This window comes from Myripristis murdjan, chromosome 7 (genome assembly GCF_902150065.1).
Source record: "Myripristis murdjan chromosome 7, fMyrMur1.1, whole genome shotgun sequence".
In the NCBI taxonomy this organism is placed as follows: Eukaryota; Metazoa; Chordata; class Actinopteri; order Holocentriformes; family Holocentridae; genus Myripristis; species Myripristis murdjan.
In genome coordinates, this window is record NC_043986.1 from 33,989,267 (window position 1) to 34,012,844 (window position 23,578).

The 23,578-nt window shown below is 40.7% G+C and overlaps 1 protein-coding gene across 1 annotated transcript in view; it reads right to left on the bottom strand.

The window, feature by feature from the left end:
* Window positions 1–5,415: 5,415 nt before the first annotated feature.
* LOC115361472 (MORN repeat-containing protein 1-like) overlaps window positions 5,416–23,578 on the bottom strand; it is a 75,014-nt gene continuing 56,851 nt past the window's right edge. Inside the window, exons 12-13 of the mRNA XM_030054842.1 lie at window positions 10,959–11,029; window positions 5,416–5,711 (exon numbers count right to left, since the gene is read on the bottom strand). Coding sequence (XP_029910702.1) covers window positions 5,533–5,711; window positions 10,959–11,029 — 250 coding nt within the window. The 3' untranslated portion in view covers window positions 5,416–5,532. The remainder of the gene's footprint in view (window positions 5,712–10,958; window positions 11,030–23,578) is intronic.

Genomic DNA, 23,578 nt, shown 5'->3' on the forward strand with positions numbered 1-23,578 from the left:
AATGTTGCCAACTGATCATGAGACCCAGACTGCTTTAGCTGTTCATCCCAAGAACATTTGTGCCTTCAGGAAGCCAAGTGAGGACATGGTGTCACCAACCATTCAATGAATCAAATCTTGTGTTGGCTAAACAAAGCACTTACATTCTCAGGTGCACGGTTTAATTACAGGCCTGATATGTGCAAAGTAGACAATGGCCTGGAAAGTGGAGGTCATCTGGGTTGAGAGGTGGATATTTAAAGGGATAGTCCACCCATTTCAAAATATTTTAATTTATTTAACCCCGTGCATGTGTGTGTGTGTGTGTACATATTTCAAAGTTGGCTGCCTGACAAATGTAACTGTGGACTCACGCAGTGTGTATTTAATCTTTTCTAGTTTGCTAAAATGAAGGAGGCAGGAAAGGAGAATTTCCAAAAAACTAATAGCTGACATCTGGCCAACAATGTTAGAAAAGCTACAAAGTCTGCTTTAATTTTTGGGAGGACCGTTGTATGTGGTAGTGCTACAAATGGAACTTGCCAAAGCCAAATTTCTCCAAAACATGAAAAAGATACCTATACTCAACTCTGTCAAAAGCCTCCTTGGTGTGTAAACTAATCACAATATTGATGAAAAAGAAGCTTGTGATAAGGATTGAGGGAGAAAGCTGGTTTCAATTGAATACATGAACACGTTCATCAAGAGAGGGGCTATTTTACCCATAAACCACAGGTAAAACTCAACAGTAAGCCCATCCGGTTGAAGCCATTTGGAGCACTGCATTGCACCTGTTGCTCATGAGATCTCCTCAATCGTTATGGGATCTTCTAACTACAGCTTTAATGGTGTGGCTTTGGTGGGGATGGTAAGAGTGATTAAAAAAAAAATGAGTCGTAGGCTGAGGAATCAGACGATTGCTCTGAGATATAAAGAGAGGAATACAAATCTCTAAATTGATTGTTAATTATCTGAGGATCAGTCATTACACCCCTGGAGGTTTGAATTTGAGAAATCTGATGAGCAGAGGATATCTGGTGAAGTTGATGAGTGATTAATTTGTTTGCCTTATCCCCATACTCATAGTGAGCATGCTTTGATTTGAGTAACATTTCTTCAACTTGAACAGCTGACAACATATCAATTCTGCCTGTAAAGAAAGATGATCTTTGTATACCACTGGGGCAGGAGAGGTTGTGTGTATCTTATCTAGCTGTAATATTCGAGTCATGAGCTTAATCAGTCTCATTCTCCTGTTTCTTATTAAAACCAGTATAGGACATAATTTGTCCACTAATGAAGGCCCTAACCCTTTATAGGGAACTCATTGAAATACTTTGAAATTCAAAAAAACATCCCTAGCCTGTTAGTAGAGAACATGACAGGACTTTATTACTTCTATAAAATTTTTCGAAAATTTTCATTTTGTAATAGAAAATCAAAGCCATTGAGATTGGTCAAATGCCACAATCATGTGACCTGGGATGTAGAGCGATCTTTGCTGATTGGCTGGGTGAAGACCAAATGATTATTGAACTAACTGAGACAGGGGATGGGCCTGATATGTAAAATTTCTGAAATTACCAAAAATAGTCACTTGCCCTATAAAGGGCTAAAGGGGTCCCACAGAAGAGAAGGTGAGATACTGGGTGTTTCATTTGTGGCTATGAAAAGATCAATCTGGGCTGACAAAAAACAAGGTGTGCGAGAATGAAGTCCTCCACCCACCACTAAGTCCAGAATTGGAGGGGTGTGGTCTGATATAAGAATGGCATTATGAGAGCATGAAGGAACACAAGGTATGAGTCTATTGTCTAAGAAAAAGTAGCCAATACAGGTGCAGGTATGATGGACAGTGGAGAAGTATGTCTACTCTCTGCCTGTGGGGCTGAAGAAAAGCCAGTCTTCAACAGAGAATTCCTAAAGAAACACAGTAACTTTGGAAGATTTAGTCTGACTGCTAGGTTTGTTCGTGGATCAATCCAAAGGACCTAGCCAACCACTGAAACCCCCCTGAGGCCAAGGAGTGAGGACATATCTGGAAGTTTAGAGAAAAAAGTACTAAAAAAGTTGTTGTCATTCCAAAAAAAAAAAAAAAAAAAAAAAAAAAAAAAAAAGGGCCCGTATGTGACTGTTGCATTCCATCAGTCTCTTGCCAGTTGATTTATTCATATTCACTGGATCCACAGTTTGCAAGAGCTACTGAACGTGTGTGTTGTGGATCATCTGGTGGATGCCGGAGCAGTCAGCCTACAGGAGGAGGGAAGGGAGCCGGGGGGGTGGGGGGGTGGGGAGTGCAGTCGACCCTCCCCTCACAGCTGTGAGTCCTTCCCCGCCCCGCCCCGCCCCCCACCCGCCCACCCCTCCGCTCTGCGCCCAGCTCGTGCCCGCCCTCCCCTCGGCTCTCTGAGCGGCTGTCTAGGACAGATTATGCTGGCAGGCGTCCAGGACAGTGCCAGGCCCTCATCAACAGAGCAGCCTTTGTGTTGAAATGACAAACTACAAAGTTAAGCCAACATCTGCAGGATAAAGGGTGGGAAGGCGTGGGTCGGCTGATGGGAAGAAAGGCCAGAGTGGAGAAGGAGGGCAAGAGACAAGGGGAAACAACAATGTAGGACTCAGCAGGACACAGTGGCTCTGCTCAGAAACGTCTGAATAATGTTGTTCTATATGTATCATAACATGAGGAAAAGAAAAACACAAAAACACAAACAATTTGGGTCTCTTAAAAAAAAAAAATAGACTGATTGAACTAATTACCACAATGGCATATTAGGGCCAGTGAAGGGAGCAAAAAAGTGATGGAGCCAGGGGGTAATATTCTGTGGGAAAAAAAAACCCTCAGAATTTCCAAGATTCAAGTCATAAATTTGCCAAAAAAAAAAAAAAAAAAAAATCTCCGATATTCTCTGAGATTAAAGTGGTAAAATTACCAGAAAAAACTTGAAAATTCTGGGATTATAAAGCCACAAATATATGGAAAAAAAATCTCTGAAGAAAAACAGTTTTTCTCACACAATACTATTACTATATACTTAAACTATTTCTCCAAGTTTTTTTCTCATAAATTTGTGATTTTTTACTTGTAAATTTACTACTTCAGTTTCAGAGAATTTTCTTTTTTCTCATAAATTTTTGAAACTTATTTTCCTGCATCTCTTATATAATGTCAAAATAATGCCACTTAAAATGTAAAATGTATGTATGTATGTAGAGATAGGTAGAAATACACACATACTTGCTGACTTCCTGTAAATTTCCACCCCAATACACCTGTAGGATTACTCACTCTCACTACTATTAATTTCTCCCATACACTGTAGATACAATTTAATATTAAATCAACAACAAAAATGTCTTTATATGAGTCCTGACGGGAGTAAATCTTATCAAATGGGGGTTTGTGGACCTAAAAAATGTCAGTTTGGAGATGTGTAGTATCTGTCCTTGGGTCAGTCAGGGCCAGCTAATGTTTCTTATGCTCACAGAGGCAAGCTTGACTCTGCTGTTGTGACGCATTGTCTGGTCTGTTCATGCTTGGGTGTGGTCCTCTAAGATCATGACCTCATGGTGGAAGCTGCCTCACCAGGCCAACCGAAAAGAGCAACACCATTATTTATCATGACTTATATAAGTCTTACAGCAGGCTCATTCTGAGGCTGCTATAAGGTTGAGGAGCTATAGGTGGAGCTGGTTTATGTCATGTCTTGTATGTGCCTCACAAGAGTAATGCTACTTTGACTACAGAAAATGTGAACAATCTTTACACAAATGTCAACGTAATGGCTGGAACTGCTTCTCTCTGGCGAGACGCCTGATGTCAGCTGGTAGTGATGATGATGCTATTTGCAGCTGGTTTTCCAGGTTTGGGTCAGTCAGTCTGCGTCTTTTGAAAAGAACTGCCCACAACAGTGGGCTGTCCCAAACTTCAGGGCACGTCTCCTCAGAATGGGAAAATCTTCAGGAAACTGTTTCATTGCAGGCCAGAGAGAAAAACCTGTAAATGTCTTGCAGCGCCCTTCTGTGTTTTTTTAAACATCTTGTGCTATATCAGGTATCAGTTCTGCAACAGTTTTTTCAGGACAAACTGATGCTTTGCAACAATATTACTTTGTCTGGCACTAGTAATTCTGCAGTGGTAGAAATTCTCTTTCTGATTGAGGTTTCAGCTTCTTAGCTATTGGCTCACACACCACAATGTCAGAATGCAGTCTTGTGAAACCCGAAGAGAGGTATGAACTTTTCCCAAACGCATTTGTCATTGCACCTCCTCCAGTTCCGAATGTTTGAAGTTGTACTGGCGCTTCAGATTGGCTTTTTTCATCACTGTGAGTACATCCCCACAAACTAGGCACACTGACTTACCTTTTGCTTCAACAACAACAACAACAACAACAAAAATATTGTCCATTTCTCCTGGAACCTCACTTTTCTTTTCTTGACAGTCGCCATGATGCATGTGAGCGATGACACGTAAATGCGTGTGGGATCAGAACATTCAGAAAGGATGCCCAAGTGCAGTGAAGCATCATGAAGCGCTGCCCTCTTCCATCCAGCTCCCATATTAACCAACTGGACTCTTCAGACTGTCTCATAACAGGCATGGAAGGGCCCACCTGAAAGGAAGTGTTAGTTTACTTTTTACTTTTTATGTGATTTTCTTTTATGTCTGAGAAAAAAGCAATTGATGTGTAGTGTAGTTTTACTTTTTTTGCTTTTTTGTATTTATGTTATGTCTCATAGGCAAATCATATCACGCATATCAAACGGCATATTAAATGATGTTGGAGGCTGCATACAGTCCAGAGGCCAGAGGTTCCCCACCCCTGCTCTGTCATGTTCAGAAGATCCCTTTAGAATGATTGGGCTCTCTCTCCACAAAGCCTGAATTTCCCAGCATCATTAATGGGAAACATATTATTTGGATGCTTGCCACTTAAGCAGAAACAGAAGTTTTTTTTTTGTTTTTTTTTTCAATTATGTTGAACTGTTTTAGCAGCTCAACAAATTAACCCTGTGAAACTTGAGACAATTCACTTGATTTCTTAAGAAAAACATTAGAATATATATTTAAGATTACATTAAAAGAAAAGTGCCAGAAAGTATCGAAAATAAATGAATAAATAAATAGATAAATAAATAAATAAATAAAAGCGAGAACATTACAAAAAAGAACAACAAATTGCAAGAAAATGAGCAGAAAATGAGCACACAACAAAATGATGAGGAAAACTATATTCATTATTGGAATTATTTATTTTATATGAAATTACAAGAAAATTATGTCAAAAACTAAAAAAGAAAGAGAAAGAGAATTTTCTTTATAGGGTTAAGTACAGACTTAAAAAAAAAAAAAGCAGCCATCCATGTTCTCTTTGGTTTCCAGGAGTTAATAATGTGGTTACAAGAAACAGAAACATTTAACATTGTGCCTTTATTCAAATCATCACAGCGCTTTACTGAACAGAAGCCCTTTTCCCGCCACTGATCTTGTATGATGCTGAAGTGGTAGTTGCTTAAATCCGCTTGGCATGCATAGTAAAATACTGTATATCAGATCCCTGTGTCAACAGGACATGACATGATCTTTTCAGGCTTGGTCTTTTCTGTCTTGTCCGCATGACTGTTGCTTGTCTTGGCTGGGAGAACTCTCAGAAGGGCAAAAGTAACAGGTATGGTCTGGCCCAGGAATGGCGGGCTGGTCACGTCTTTCACCATGATAACATATTCACCTGTATGAGGAAAAAAATTAAATGTAGGCCTAGATATAAGATGAAAGACAAATGAAACATCATTTTACCATTAAATAAGTTAAGAAATTAATGGAGAGTACTCTTAAAAGGATAGTTCAAAGCTCTCAAGTCTCCCAAACTGGGCGTGAGACACACACTTCAACCCGTTCACACACTCACTCGCCACACCTTGTGTTTCTCACGCAGAGAAATGACCAGGATAACGCCCACCGAGCTGCGCCGCTATTTTCTATAACAGTGGAACAGGAAGAGGAATCAAGAGAGTTCCGGGTAGAGTTCAGAAGGCCCTGCCATGCACCAGCTAATCAGATAAAAAGAATATTCCAGCGATACATTGATTCGCTGAAGTATCTACAGAAGACGTCAAGTGACACATTGATGCAGACGCTCACTGAAGTAGTGACATGTTCCCTAAGATTAACCAAGTAACTAAAGAAAGTTAACAAAACATTTTTTGCTCTATTTCACAAATCAAAATCAGCTACAGATCACCAGACTCAGCTGGCTACCAGTTAGCTTTTAGAGTATCCAGCACTCAGTAACAATGAGAGGAAGAGAGCACCACTACTGTCCTACACAACAGCTAAGAGGGAATTAACATAGCATCTCATTTGCAAACTGGGTGAACTATCCCTTTAAATTTAGACAGTCTTACATAGCTGGGCACATTCAACAGACAGTCACACAACCTGCAGTGTCACTTCAAGTGCTTGAAGCTGCAAACCAAACCACTGTACTCTACCCCTCTGTGTCCTGTCACAAGAAGAGAATCCTGTTGTGCTAGCTGTCCCTGTGCTTTTCACTTGGGAGTTTCTCTACTCATACCACATCAAGTTTACCACTCTGTAAAATGTATTCCAGTCCATATCAGCAGGATTTCTATATGAAAAATGCAACGCTATATGGTGCTACAGTATAGAGTTGACCGTTTCAGTGGCTACTCCATCAGAGCTGCCACAGGCTAACAGTCCACTCCTGCCCCACATATTCATTAGTGCAGGTCTCATGTCCACTCCCACCCAGACATCATGGATGGACACTCAAAGTGGACTCTAAATGGAGCCTATTGACTGAGTCTATCGATCCTCTGTCTTATGAGACCGGCTCACCACTTGCATGTAATTGAGTATTTCACTAATTAGCAAGGCTGGTTGCAACACCAAGACCAATCTTAGTGCTTCTTATCAACACACTGCAGGTCCAACCTAAAACTACACCGCACTGCTGAGGACCTGCAGCCGCCAGACAAATCAGTTCAATCATGTATCATGTCTTTTTTTTTCCTTAGTATTGCACCATAGTGTCTGACACCCATGGACTCATTAACCAAGTGACATTTGCAGGCGTCTTTTATCGTGTCATATTGGGTCTACAATTTATTTAATAACTGAATGTAAAATGGCCTTATGGAAATGTGAGCTGATGACAAGTGAAAACAAAAGATGAGTTCAGGTCTGCACAGATTCAAAGTTGTCAGAAATGGTGAATGCATTCCAGTTTCAGGTTTGGTACAAGAAAAATACACCCTAAAGCATTTGAAGAGTAACTGCACATATTTTGATTGTAAACTGGTTTGTAGCTATGACAACTTTAGCACTGCCATGGAATTTGGTTCCAACATTCATGTTGGCTAGATGGTGATACTTGTCAGTTCTGGTGACTCCATGACCTTTCCTCTAGCACCACCAGCAGGCCTAAATGTTGTACCGGTAGCAGTGGTGGTTGTAATGGTTGAAATTTGGTGACAACATTCATGTTGGCTAGAAGATGCAAGCTGTTCATTTTGCTGACAGTATGATCTTTCCTCTAGCACCACCAACAGGTCAAATTAATTAATATTGTTCACTAATATCTCAAAAAAAAAAAAAAAAAAAAAAACATATGCGATGCCAATAAATTTTGCGACAACATTTATGTTGGCTAGAGGATGAAAGCTGGCAATTTGGGTGTCTCCAATGACCTTCCCTCTAGCGCCTCCTGCAGGTCCAGTAAGGATCTGCGCTAGAAAAAATGTGTTTGTATAAAATTATGCAGTAGGCGGAGAGATGTTCAAACTTTGTATTTCAGTTTTGTGGTTTGGTGGCTTCTTTTTGCCACAGATAGCTGGCCAAACAAAGATGATGTCACATCATATCAAGGTATTTGCAGCTATAACAGAATTTGACAGCAGAAAAAATTTCAGTAAATGTAGAAATGCAACAGTAAGGTCACAGTCAAGGTAATAGTAAGGTGTTGGTGTCAATCCCTCAGAGTAAGTCAGGGTGTATTTCTATATTAAAAAGGTTCATTTGGCCTACAAATTAATGTTAACCACAGTTTTTCTTTTATAAAGGCCTGTAAGGTGAATTGTTTGTACCTGACAAGTTTCGGCTACTTTGCTTCTGCAGCCTTCATCAGAGGTGTCACGTGATGTTGGTGTGACATCTTCTGTGATGTGTTATATGGATTTTGCCATCCCACCTGAAGTGATGGGACTTGATGGGAGTGATGGGATGCCTTAGTTTTGCACTAATAAGGAATATAAGGAATAAATGCCAGAAGAGACATTTAAACAGTGAATTTGAAGGTTACTATATATATAGTAACCTTTTAATTCACTGGTATACATTAACCTTTTAATTCAAGGTTACTATATATATAGCAACCTTTTAATTCACTGTTTAAATATCTGTTCTGGCATTTATTCTAATTAGCGCATATCAAACCAGATAATGTGTGATATGCATGTGTAAACAGAATAATTCAAAGAACTTGTAACTGACTTTTTTTCTTGTCTTTGGGTGTGTAATCAATTTGTGAATTTTTATAGTGATATCTGAAAGTAAAATGTTGAACCCCTTTCCCCTGTGTGTTAAAAACAGTGTTTTTGGTAATATGTGGTCATAAATAGGTGATTTTCAAAACTTTCCACCAATGGGATTTCTGAGGATACAAAATCAGTTGAGTTTGCTTCTCTTGCAATTCGTCCTAGGTTGACCCCAATTTTGGCCTAAAATTACTGGACTAAAAAGCAACTGTAAAGATGTCACTCAGCGGCACACATACCTCTGACAATGTCCCATTGGCAGTTCTCCCATTTCCATGTCACATAGTTTGAATGATTTTAAAACTGTATAATAACACTAGTAAACATAAAACACAATGTTCAGCTTGAAAATGCTGAACAACGCTGAACATGTTTGATGTATAACATGTCTATATCTATGTTTAAAAATGTGGGAATGAGGACACACAGAGTGCTTTTAAAGCAAGACGTTTCTGTGGGGATCTGCTAGCAAAATCTGTGTTGAACATGACATCACCCGCTTCTGAGGGTCGTAGCATCAAAAGTAAAGATCTGATCAGACTAGTTTTAGTGTAAAATATGTGTGTGTTTGGTTCAAATTGTGGCTGTGAACAGTGAAAAACCGGGACATTTGGTAGTGAATGTTGAAAACTGGGACATTTTAGTGTTTTACAAATATTTGTCGGGAACTGGGACACCCAGCTTGAAACCGGGACAATGCGGGATGTCTGGTTACCTTAGGGTAAAGTAAGGATCTGGGAGGGATGTAACAGAGCAGTTAAAGAAAAAAATAATGCATTCAGACCCTGTTGCTAGAAAGTTGCTTGAAAGGCATTTTCAGAAATGTAAGAAATCACAAATTAAAAGAGAGAATATGTGGGACAGTGTACACACACACACACACACACACACACACACACACATTAAAAAAACAAGCAAACAAACAAACAAACAAACAAACAAAGCAACAACAAACAAACATGGATGGGCCAGTTTAGTTAGGTCCACAAAGTGGCTAATTTGTACCAATGTGTAGGACTCCTGAGTGGCTGGTCATGTTTGCACAGCACTGTTTATTCCCACTTTCACATGCATGAAAAGACTGCAGAGAGAAACAAAGAGAGAGATTGACACAGAGAGAAATGATCACAGCTGACAGCTCAAGAATATCTCCCATGACATCACAGCCATCTTGTGCATGTACACACACACACACACCCATGAACATGCAGCCACAGTTTTTATGCTAACGGATATGGCCCACTCTCCTCAGCTGTTGTCCCTGAGCCAGCTCCTCTATCGAGCTAGGGCCTAACAGCGGCGGTGGGCTATCATGTTACTGTTGAGACGGGTTGCAGGAGGGTGGGGTGTGACGGGGTGGGGGGACTGCTGGTCAGGATTTTCATGGAATTACTATGGGGTGGCAGGATTTAGCCCCATGAGCCTCACAGGGGTATGGGTATCTGTGGCAAGCGGCTTCCCTTAACCTAAGCCCCACTTCCTGGGTATATGGCTGCCACACCTGTCCCTCCTGACATGTGCAATATCACTTTCCTTGGCTGAAATACACACTGACGGAAAGAGAGATGGTGTGTGTTCTGTGTGAATGAAATTGTCCCGAATGAGAAGCAATACTTGTGTATTAGTGGCAAGAATATGGACATATTCATATGAATACTTGCCAATGTGGTAAGGTCTACATATGGTGAATCAGAATGCAGGATTAGATCACTGAACACTGCATCTCTATAAAAAGACAAAGTATTAAAGGGATAGTTCATCCACATTGAAAAATTTGATATTATCTTACTCACACTATAGTTGTAATGTAGGACACTAGTGATGCTATCTTCCTCTCATTGTTACTGGCTGGGTGCTCCAAATGCTAGTTATTAGCCTCCTGTCATTGAGATGGACATCCCCCCAGCTAACATTCTTAAAATCAGTATTGTGGAAAGGCGAAATGTCTCAGAATAACCCTCTAGAGGAGGCCCTCGGTTGTGAAAATACTCTATCGACATATAGGGCCGCTTTGGAGGTAAGAGTGGACTGTATGTTCTCCATGCTGACAGGACATACATTCCTGCACAGTTATGCATCAGGGATCCGTGTAATTCCATACCTTTCTCTTGCTTTTAATCTTAAATTTATATGTGGCCTGCTTTTTATACTAGGGATGGACCGAAAGGAAAGACGGTGAGTGAATTGTTGTTGGACGTCCTGGTACCTCCATGTTATTTCAGCTCGCTCTGTTGAAGTGTCCCCCCTCCTGTGTTCAGCTGGAGAGAAGCGTATATCCACAATATGCAATTACAGTGTCCTCTGCACCTTTTAACTTTGTGTGCACCGACTTCATTTTTGTTGGATGTGGGACGTTCCTCTCAGGGATATCGAGGAATGCTGGGAGAAAAGACAGACATTGTGCTTAAAGGAAACAGTACCTGGTCTCACACTCCTGCCCTCCGGGGCCATTTTCTTGGAGTTGCTCGTCAAACAGGACCCCACGCTTGGCCTGAAGAAAGAGGTGTGAGAGATAGAGGAGAGAAGATACAGAGAGGAAGACAGGGTAAAAAAGTTTTTATTTTTTAAATTTTTATTTTAAAGGCAACTTGGCACATTGCTATCTCTAAGTCTCTCTAATTCCACACTAGCTGGGGAGTTCTAGAAACGCCAGTTATACTTTACAGCTAATACATCAGGAAACCAACAATTTTTTATTCATCCAATTGGGAGTGGAAAGGCTGTTTTAGTGTTGAGGGAAGGGCAAAACAGAGAAATTAAAGTGTGTTTTCACTGATCCGTTGTCTGGATTAGTGTGGACATGGAATGAGTTGCATGTTTAAGTTCAAGTTTATTTATAGCCCAACATCAGTGTTAGATTATCACAGTCTCAAAGGACTTTACATGCCCACAGGTTTACCGTACAACAGGGCGGCACCCCTTGTACATAGCATTGAGACATTACTGAATATAAAGACTCTTGCTACCAAGCAATCAAGCAAAGTGATGTCTGTGAACTAAATGTCTACAGTGAATGTCTTCCTCTTTTTCTCTGGTGGGGGTGGAGGTGGACACATAAAATCAAAAATGAACTAGAAAGCACTCAGGAGAGCACGGACCTCCGTCAGTAAACATGCAGCTGTCAAGCTATGCCAGTTCCACACAATGGATATTCATCAAAACCTCATCAACCAGTGCCACATCCCACACAGAACAAAGTGTTGGGGGTAAAGTGCCTTGCTCAAGAGCCGCAGCAAGTGTGAGGTAGAGTGGTCCTTATTTAATCCTTATTTAATTAATCAATCAAGAGGGAACCACACTTTAATTTCATTATTCAACCTGTTGTATAATGACAAATAAACTTCCTTGTATCCTTGTATCCTTGTATTTAGGTTCCCCAAAGGATGCTGGAAGAAGATGCTGGAAGAAGTTCCAAAATAAACGACAGATAAAAAGAGAGAAGACATTGACACATTAAGTTGATCTGCCAGTCACTACAAAGTCAGGTCCCATCAAATAAATCAACTAATTAAACCAGCCCCATGCACTCTCATCTTTTAATTGAACTTCCATATTTCATGAAAATCTTTGAACATTGGCGAATGTAGTATACCCACTGTATGTTTCATGTTTTGGGACTAATCAATAAAGCATGATTAAAGCCAAAGTGCTATATGGAAATCCAGCTTTCGGGGCATTAGAGTCTCGTTATCTCTAACTCTTTCTATACATTCATGCATATGAATTTAGAGCGGGATCAAAGATCCTGAGACGACCATAAGACAGGATTATGACGCCAATCTTATCAGTATACTGTCTGCTAATCCCGTTGGGAGTGAAAGGAAAGACCCATCCTTTTTACAGCACTGTTCCTACTATCAGATGCATGCTCCTTGTTATGCTAAAAGGAGACTGAGATGTCTCAACACAGATGTAGCCTAAAAGGCATCAAAGACGATCACAAATGATTTCTAAGAGCTAAAAATGATCCCTGAAAAGCTCTTTGAATTTCTAAATTGTGACTGCTGCTTAAATTCTCAACTCGTCTGTGCTTTTATTCTCCTCAAACAACACAGATAAAAAGTCAACATCCATTTCAGCCGGTGATGGTGCTTGCCCATCATGCATTTCAGACATGTTTAGATCTCTGGGGGTGGGATCAAATACTGAGGTTTTTCATATTCATTTTCATTGCCCATTCTCAACGTGAAATGTCACATTCATGTTGACAAATGCATCTGTCATACCTGCACATACAAATAAGTGATATCTTGGCCTGGGATATTTGTAAAGCTGTCATCTCACTTTTTGGACAGACCCACTCCAAAAGGAAGTTTGTGTACTGGGCGAGGGATAAGGGAGAGCTATTATAGAGAAAGGATTCCAGCCAGTATGCAGCATACTGTTTGGCTCCAGGAGGTGGAGATGGATTGAAAAAAGGCGTGGGGTTGCACTGACTGCCAGCAGTGATGTCAGTCCATGTTCTGATTTTGCAAGAATGCCTTTTGACTGACTACCATGCAAGATAACATTTTCATATGAACATATACCCCAAATATAGATAACTTAGTTGAAGTGGCACATAAGCCACCACATGTGCATTATAAGCAAATTCTGAGTTAAAAAAAAAAAAAAAAGAAAAAGAAAAAGAAAAAGAAAAAAAAGAATGACATTTAGTTTTTTGTTTTATTTGTTTGTTTTTTTCGAGATTATTATTTCATGACTCTTGTCAGACAATTTTAGACTCATATAGAGAATGTATGCATAATTATTATTAATTATTATGACTTCAAACTGACTTCAAACATTTTAGATTAAGGCACCTGCAGACTCCAGTGAATTCACCACAGATGGTGAGGGGAATCACTACAAATCTTGTTGTGTGCCACAGGGTCATCATGGGTAGCTAATCACAATTTTTTTTTTTTTTTTTTTTTTTAAATCTACACTGATTGTGTGCATGAGTGTCCAAATGCTGTGAATAATTTTGTCGGATTATGGAAAACCCCATTCATTTCTCCCACAGCCAATGTTTTTTTTTTTTTGTTTTTTTTTTTCCGACCTGAATGTCTTGAAATTGCTAACAAGTCAGAGACAAATGGCAACATGATTTCTGAGGCCTAATGAAGTGTAACACACTGATACAGACTATGAAAACAGAAGGTTGTTTAACCCATGAGTTGCTCAAGCACATGTCAGCATCTGTCCATCTGTATGTCTGTTTATCCATCTATCCATTACATCCTTCCTAACTTTCTTTCTCACAGAAAGCAGAGGTTGAATAACACAGAGGAACTGTGTGTGATTATGAATGGTGGCATGGAAACATTACAGTAGAACAAAGCACGTATGTAGGTGATGTATGTGCCCCTCTTTAGTTTGAGCCCCTGCTCTGCATAATGTCTCTGCACAGCCCTGCTTGGAACAATACCTTTGGCGTTGAAAACATCAGTCTGTTGTAAATGAGATGAATGCTGCAGAATGTCCAAAGCCACAAAGAGAGATTTTTTTTTCTCATTAAAAGAATAGTTAATACAATCTAGGTTGAACTATGGGTCATTTGAGGCATTGTTTGAAGCATCAGTGAAACTACCCTTCATGAAACAGAAACAAGTGTGATGGATCCAAGTTGGTTATGTAATGTGCTCGCATTCAAAGGCAGGCTGGCCAAGATCCCTGGTCACCACAAACTGGACAGCTGTGCTCTCTATTTGCTCTGCCCAGAGTCTTTATTTTTGCATGTGCTGCAACTTGAACATGACAGAAAAGCCAAGAAATGAAAGCGAAGAATAGCCGAAAGTAAAACTGAACTTTGTCAGAAGGTTGGGTTGTTTAGTTAACTGGATGTAATTTTAGACCAAATGATGGTGAAATATCCTCACCGCCTAGTTCCCTTATGCCACGAAGAAATGACCTGATAGTACTTATAAATAACTGCATTTGCACAGCTAGAAACACCACCTCACCGTTGTATGTCTCCACCAACCAGTCAAGTTGCAGTTTACATCCATGTCTGTCCAGACTCACAAAAACAGAGTCAAATTCCTTGTATGTGTTCACAAGCGTGTCATAAAGCTGATTCAGATAGAATACTAATGGCGCTTTTCCACTAGCACCTACTCGGCTTGATTCTTCTCGGCTTGCCTCGGTTTCGGTTGTTTTCCATTACAATTGAGTACCACCTCATCGTCGGTGGAGTCGTCATAGCAAGGCGGCCACACCGCCAAGCACAGAAAAGTCAGAAAACTCTTCATTTGACCATGGTACATGTTTGCTTGCCATTTTCCAACTTTGTCAACTTCAGCAATGATCAATGCACACGGTCGCTGTTGCCTTTTTTTCTTTTTGTTTTTTTTTTTTTTATGCCGGGTTTGGTTATCGTGAAGGAGTCGCTCTCATGTGTCGTCACTCCCTGTCCAATCAGTGGCCTGCACTCTGCTTACGTCACATATTTGGCTCAACTCAGCTCACTTGGAACCCCGGCCGAGTAGGTACTAAAATATTACCTGGTACCAGGTACTACCACCTAATGGAAAAGCTTACAAACCGAGTAGGGTCGAGCCGAGTAGGTGCTAGTGGAAAAGTGCCATAAGTTGTAGCTAGTGCAGTAGACAATGCTTCAGATATGAATGTTGCTGCAAAGAAGAAAAATATTCTAAATGTTGATACTTCACACACATCTTCAACCTGGCAGCACAGAAGATCTATACAATCACAGCAGTTTCAAAGGGGGCACCCAGTGTCACCAATTCAGTATCAGACCAAATGTGAAATATGGTAACAAGCTCCCCTTCTGTTCCTGAGCTAAGATGTAAATGTTTTTGCAGAACATTAATGATGTCACATTAAAGTTGACCTTTCACCCTTTGAATATAAAATGTCATCACTTCATCTTTTTATTCTGTTAGACATTTGTGTGTAGTTAGTGTGTTAATTCTTAAGTTATGACCAAAATGGTGACCTTGACCTTTGACCTTAGACCACCAAAATCTAATCTGATCATTCTAGAATTCAAGTGGATGTTTGTGCTAAATTTCAAGAAATTTCCTCCAGGCATTCCTGAGATATCGCATCCACAAGCAAATGGGACAGACATGCAGTCACAGTGACCTTGACCTTTGACGACCAAAATCTAATCAGATCATCCCTGAGTCACAGTGGACATTTGTGTCAATTTTAAAGAAATCCCCTCAAGACATTCCTGAGATATCGTGTTCATGGGACCAACATACGACTGTACAGATGGACAGACGGGTGGTCAACCTGAAAACATAATGCCTCTAGCTAGCTGTCGCCAGTGCATAGACTAAAAAAATGGGTACTGGGACTCGTTGCTTTTTATATTGGCATAATCTGCTTTGTTCACATTGGTTTATGTGCTATAGATGTGAATGGAGAGATAGAAATACAGTTTGTGGATTAGCAGCCCAGGTGACTATGGAGCAGCTAATGAGGATATTTCTTCATTTTCTTCACAGTTCACCACCATATAATACCCAGGGAACTATACAACCCAACATTCTAGCAAAGTTCAATTTTGCTTGAAAGACGAGTTGTCAGAAGACATGGGGATAATATCAGGTTGGAGGAGGGGGCACCAAAGGGGCTCCTTCTCCCTAAAGGTCAAACATTATTCATTCATGGATATCAGTGATATATGGGCCTGCATGTCATTGTGCTGGACACTTTTGAAATACTGTTAGCTATTGGAACAATGGCATCAGGCATTTCGCTCATAGTGCACCTGACCTGCAAAAAGTTGTATCCATCTCTTTGTTCATATGGTGTTTGGTTGTCCACAAAGCAAACACTGTAAATCTTAACCCCCCCAACGGTCTCTTGGCAGTCTTTTGGAAGTTTTAATTTTTTTTAAATTAATTCATAAATTTTATTTTGTATTTTACAGATGTCTGTGTAAATGTTCCTTGATGTCAATAATAGTAACTCTATCATTTTGTGCATAACAATTGCATTAGGATATTAAAGCAGCTTTGTTCTTATTGAAGCCCATGTTTTATCTGAATCAGCTCGCTCCAATCATACACAGTAGGAATGTGTTGCCTCCTTTCCTGTCTAAACAATGTTGAAATCTCACCTTGGCTCAAGTGACAATGTAAGGAAATGATTGGTCTTAAGTGGTGGCTTTAGAGTCATGGATTAAGTCCTTAAGAGAGGCTTAGGTTTTTTTTTTTTTTTTTTGAGTGGGAAGATACAGAATTGGTTCTTGTGGGTGGTGGTAGAGGGGTTTAATAATGTAATTTTTTTTTTCCCCTTTTTTTGAAACCTAGTCTTGGCAATATTGTATGGCTGTCACATAATGGGGTTTCCTGTCACAGGGCTGTCTGATGCTATTAATTTGCCTCTCTCACAGCATTCTCTGGGGCTACCGCCTATACACCAAATGGCATGGTTTTCAATGCCGCCATGTCTCTCTCCCAGAAGCACCATCTTTTCAAGAAACACTGGCACCGTTGGAGAGGCTTTTAAGAGATGAGAGCACTGTGGGGGGTGGACCAAGGGTTTGAACCCGCACAGTCTTTCCAAGCATAGAGGACAAGGCCTTAGCAAGAGTAAATAAATAAGTGCCCTGTCCACATCGCTCTCTGAAGTGACTTATCCCTTAGACGTGGGTCAGGGGGAAAAAACACAAGACGTAGGGGGTAAGAAAGACTGAGATGGAGAAAAAAGTGAAAAGATGAGGGACAAGTATTATGAGCGCCCTCCGCCAGCCGTTTGGAGTTCCTGCAGCTTCTGAGTGCATTCCAAGGATCATGAAAATGAGAGAAAGGGGGTCAAAGAAAGAGAGGGGCTTATAAAGGAGGCCCAGGACATACAGTCAACCCCCTGCCGGCGGTACTCTTTTCATTGAGTACACATGACAATGGGGGCGGCCTCTCCATCTGAAACAACCCCTGGAGGGTGAGAGGGAGTGCTTCTCTCTTCTTCACAGGTTCTATTGGACGTGGAGGCCTGGAGGAGATGGAGGGGGGTACGCACACAGAGAGAGACAAAACAGTGCTATGGCTGAAACAAGATAGCTGGAGAGAAAGGGGCCACAGAGGAGAAGAAAGACAGAGTCAAAGAGAAACTGGGAACTCCTGGAGTAGAGAGGTTGCATATAAACAGGATACAGAACGGCACGACCTTTTCTGATTGATGACTCATGGGTGGATGGGGGGGCAAATGTCGCTCGCCATACAGGCTTGAACTTTGTGTGCGCTGCCACATTGCACAAACACAAGTGACAACATATACATACAAAACAGGTATGGAGTGTTTTTGTTTGTTTGTTTGTTTGTTTACATGAATATACATTCACACTGTTTTTCAGACTGGAGGGGAAGTGGTGATTCCTTAAAAGGCCGAATCAAGTCGGTTAGTTCCTGAGTCCCAGTACCGGGCGTTGGGTTCTGCCACTTGGTTCTTGGTTCTCAGGGTTTCATGCTAACTCTCCTTATCTATACAATTCAGTTCCATCTGTATATTTCCTATTCATTACCATATGTTTATTTTCACGTCATATCTCTTTTTCTAGGTTAGCCCTTATTGTACATTTTTAGTTTTAGCCTTTATCGTCTTTATTGTAAATATTTAGCCTTTATTCTATTTTATTTAACTTTATTATATGTTTCTACTGTTGCTGCTGGAACACCAGAATTTCCCTGGTTGGGATCAATAAAGTATATCTATCTATCTATCTATCTATCTATCTATCTATCTATCTATCTATCTATCTTTATTATGCAATCAAACAGACTGGTCTGTATCAGTTTGCAATCAAAAAATAGATTTGAGAGCAATATTATCAACACTGCAATCAAAATATGTTTAATTGCATGTAAATTAACTTTGAGATTAAAATACAAATCAAACATTTTTGCTTTGTTTGCAAATCCAAAAGTTTTGTATACTAGCCGCTGTGATCCACACTCTTCCAGAAAGTGGCAGCAATTACATTATAACTGTGGATGTTACAAAGCTGTCACTCCAATCAAGACCGGCCAATAGAGACATGTCATTGCATCTTTCAGGTCCCGCCCACCAGATTTAGCTCAACAGCGAGCAAAACTGCTGGAATTGCAAACAAGAGTTTTGGATGGATTTATCCACCACAGAGACAGAAGTAGATTGCTCGAGGTTGCAATCATTTTTTTTTTCTTCACTGAACACATGTACTCATGTTGGAGGACAAAAATGACAACTTTTTCCTGAGTACGAAAAGATATCTTGCGACTAATGTAGCTAGCGTGTTATACACATACCTCTTTACAACCGTGCCAGCCACTTTTGAAACCGACTTAGTCTGCACAAGAAAATAGTTCTACTGTTTATTAATATTTTTTGGACATTTTTTTACACCATTTCAGGCTGTTAAAATTCAACCACACATCACCAAACCCAAACTTTGTTAAGTTAACAATTTGTGTTTTTCGGGGTGAGGCTCCTATATAAGCCCTTTGGGTTTCATTTCTCACCCTGCACATGTTTTTAACTGCTTTGTTGTTGTTGTTGTTGTTGCTGTTGTTGTTGTCACTTTTATTGTGCAAATAAACAAACTAAACCAAACTAAACTGAGCGGATTATGGAGGTTATTTTTCAGAGTGTTAGCTGAGGGGAAGTCCAGCTCAATGGCAGGAGGCAGGAGTTAGCATTTGGAGCATCCAGCCAGTATCCAGCACTCAGTAACAATGAGAGGAAGAGAGCACTAGAACAGCTGGGGGGGGATGAAATAATATCAAGTTTTTCAAAATGGATAATTTTCAACAGCAATTCAAAATGTGCCCATCATCTTGCCAAACTAAATACCTCTGGCAGATTGTGTCAAAAGCCAAACAAAGAAATAAAGAAATGCAAAATAAAAGCCTTACTTAGTATCTGTCTAGTCATGAAAACCTCTTTGCACATGAAAATGTTTCAGTATGTCAGCCGCAATGAGCATGAGCCATATCTTTTAACAGTTGCTCAAGCTCTGGTTTTACCCCAGAACCCCAGATTAGTATTTATGTCAGAGGCAAGGGAAACCCCCACCACCACCAGATCCCTGTGCTTACTCCCCCGATGTACTGCTTGGGAGTTGTAGGCTACCTGGATGGAGAGACATAAGCCACAGCTCTCTCTCTCTCTCTCACTCTCTTTCTCTCACCCCAGAGACAGAATCCCAGAAGTGTCATGCACACACACATACACCCAGATACATTCACATCATGTGTATGTGTGTGTGTGTCTTTTATTCATGCATGCTGGAGCACCCTCACAGACATTCTACCACCTTTTACAACCCTTCACTTTTTTGTCAGAGTGAATCAGAGAATGGGTCTAAGTCCCTTAGACATGCTATACAGTCCACTCTGTACATTCAAATGTGGAACCCCCCCCCCCTCTCCACACACGCACACACACATACACACACACGCACACACACGCACGCACGCACGCACACACACACACAGATATTCCACTGCTTTCGTTATGCCTATTGCAATGGGAGCTCAGGCTATTACAATGTGAAGAGAGCCAAAACTTCTCTGGCAAAATTTCTGCACATCCCTTCCTCCTATCCACCTATTTTCACTTTGGCCCCCCGCATACCCTCTCGCCCCACACGCAACCCTGCACCTGCTTTTTGCAATTACCCCCCCACCCTTTCTCCCCACCAATACCACCTGCTCCCAGCCCTCGCTTTTGCCATTAGGAAGCAGAGCCTTAGCTTTTCAAAGTTCCAGGACTAATTCAGTTGGGTAAGGGAGGGGGAAAAAACTGCTACCGCAGTGCAGTGTCAGGAGTTGTCTCCCTCGTGCCATTGTGCCGCTTTTACGTTATGACTTGGCCATGGTTTCTGTTTGTGTGTGAGAGACAGCAGAGACTTTGCTTGTCTGGTTTATCTCACGGCCCAGATATATCACCTCGCTGAAAGAGCTGCCTTTGCTTCACTGAGACCACCTGGAGGAGCAAAGGCCACCGCTAAGCAAGTCAGAATGAAAAGGAAAACATCACAGTGTGCACATGTAATCAGAATGGGAGGGATACTCTGGATGTCAAATGATTCATTCATAGTAACAAATATGACCTTGGCATTATTCCAACAGAAATAAACTGTAGGTCTTGTGGTTTGAGGCGCAAGACCTACAGTTTGAGGTGAACAGCAGAAATGTGGCCAGTTGTAAGAAAAAATATACTTCGACATATCTGATATTCATTAGATTTAGCTAAAGGGATAGTTTGCCCATTTTGAAATATCTGATATTATTATTTTTTCTACCCCTCTTTGCTGTTATGTAGGACAGTAGTGGTGCAATCTTCCTCTCCCCCTGCTTAATATCCTTAAATATAACTGCCTTAATCCACTCATAGAAGGTTTTACATCACTTTACAAGGATAATTTTCTGAAACTAAAATATACATACAATTACCAGGTGCTCACAGATTATTACTTTTTAAACCCGTATTTGAATGAATGAATGAATGAATGAATGAATGAAAGGTTTATTTCAGTCTTAAATCATACAGGATTTTTTTTTTTTTTTGGCCTGTTATCGACATCTGGACAGATGCGGTAAGGTTTGCACTTCCTGTATCACTCCACACCAGAAGAGCAGCAGCCACCACAGAATTGGGAGGAGACAGCTTGAGTTTGCTATTGTTTGTTTTCTTCATTGAACATGTGTATTCAAAAATAACAACTAAAAGATTTCTGGCAAATACTGTTGTGGCAAGCTTCTTTTTTTCCTCCGCTTCCCTCTATCACAGGTTTCACCTACATTTCAGGCAGCTGCCAGCCACCGCTGGAACTGAGGACCAGCACAGAGAGCGTAGACCACACAAGAAAATTCTACTATTGGCAAATGCTGTCAACATTTTTTTATGCCATTTTGGGTTGTAAAAGTTCTGCTATACATCAGCTAACTCCAAATATGTTTATTTATCAATGTGAGAGGATTAACACAGTAATTTAAGGAGCCCCACCAGATGTATTCTACTATTTTATATGTTTACCACTACTTCCTTGTCCTCATCAAGTATGCGAGCATCTATGAATATGCAAATGTACACCCCCACACCCACCCCCCAGAGATACCCCCAACTCTTTGCCCCAGGCAAACGAGCTAGCCACTTACTAAATACTGCGCCTCATCTCGTGATGGCAACAGGCAACTTTGGCAAAATACTGCAATATATGTGTGAGTAGACTCTGATTCTGGAGAGGAGCCTGCTGTACATCAAAATCAGACACTTGATGATGTATCACATTGGTTGGTTTATTTATCAGTGTATCTATAATGCTGTCAGCCTGCAACTGTCAAGTGCACTGTAATGTTAACTAGCACTGCACTAACATTAGCTCTATTAACTGAATGTATTAGCACATATCAAGTTTGTGTGGGTCATAGCTTGGATTTTAACATTTGGTTAACACGACTTTCTTGGTTGCCTCTGTGTGAAGCCAGTTGGCACTTGTCTGCTGTCCACAGTGGACAGTGTTTTTCGTCACCAAAACACTCAACTACACTAGTTTTAGCAGCATTCAGCCATTAGCCTCTAATTTGTATAGCTTCCAAAAATATGAAAATAAAAAGAAAATCGGCTTTTGAGTAGAGAGGGTCTTGTTAGCTGGGGGGAAGTCCACCTCAATGGCAGGAGGCTAACAGTTAGCATGTGGAGCATCCAGCCAGTATCCAGCACTCAGTAACAATGAGAGGAAGAGAGCACCACTACTGTCCTATAGAACAGCTGTGTGTGTGTGTGTGTGTGTGTGTGTGTGTGTGTGTGTGTGTGTGTGTTTGGGGGGGGGTATATGAAAATTTTCAAAATAGGTGAACTATCCCTTTAACTAATTAATCTCAGTCAGCAACAAAAAGAATGACAAGACACAGCAGTTACAATTTACAATGAATTGCATTTCGGTTACAGCCTTTCACTTTAACCATCAAAGGCCTTTGCAGTGCCATATACTTGGCATTGCTTGTTCAACTAGAGTTGAACAAGATGGGTCTCCAAAGGAACACAAGCATTTCTCCTTTGTCCCTGTTAGAAACTCCGGTCACACTGAGTAGAAAAGTGTTTCTCACTGCCTTGAACGGCACAATAACAAGTAAAGAATGTCACTAATTCAGGTTCTTCTTGCAAATCAATATTGTGGAGCAGCACGAGTCCATCAAAACTGTCTCGTTGGCCACAATAGGCAAGTTAAAGTCTGGACCTCCTTGAAGACCTCACACCGATAGGCTTCTCTCCCCTTCGTCTGCCCTCTATTCTTCATTATCTAATTCAAGTGTCAATTTTCAGCCGGCGTCTGCATTGACCCTTTCTTCTCCCATTGTCTCTGCTCAGTGGAGTGAGATGCCTCCTACTTAATCGCTGATCCAATTAATTTGGGAAACCTTTTTCTCCTTCTCCGCAAGAATAGGGGCCACTGAATGAAATCAAGCAACAAAAGAAGTAACTTTACACAGACCGGTGTCGTTGATTGACACTGGTGCCAAAACGCCTGCGTGTTGCCATTATGCAGGATCGAGTTATGGAACCTCAGTCTGAGAAAGGTGGCCTTGCCGAAAGAGATGAACATGTCTAATTAACTTGTGTCAAATAAAAGTTCTACACAAGCGACTCAAAAACCCCACAGCTTTTTATGGTTTTGCCTCCTGGTAGGGCTTTTTTATGGCAGGAGCTTATTAAACTGATGTCATTTTATCTTTTGCTCCAGCGGACACCTGGCATCTCTATACAGCATTCTTTATTCAGCCCACAAGGGAAACACTGGGTTGCACTACAGTAGGTTTCAAACTGTCACAGACATTGTAATAACCCCTATGAACAAGAAAAGATGCTTGCTGGAATGTTATGTGGGTTGATTTAACTATTTTGCCCAATTAGCCAAGATCTTAATGGTTGATAAAATCTTATGCAGTGTGAGTAGTGGTTATGAAAGGATATGTCATCATAAAATCCATAATTAGGATCAGCCTGTAATCCGTTGTCTGTAAAGTTACACAGCTGTGTACACAGAAAAAGCGGAGCTGAATCACAGATTGAACATTCCTTCTGTAATTCCTGTGTTCATTAT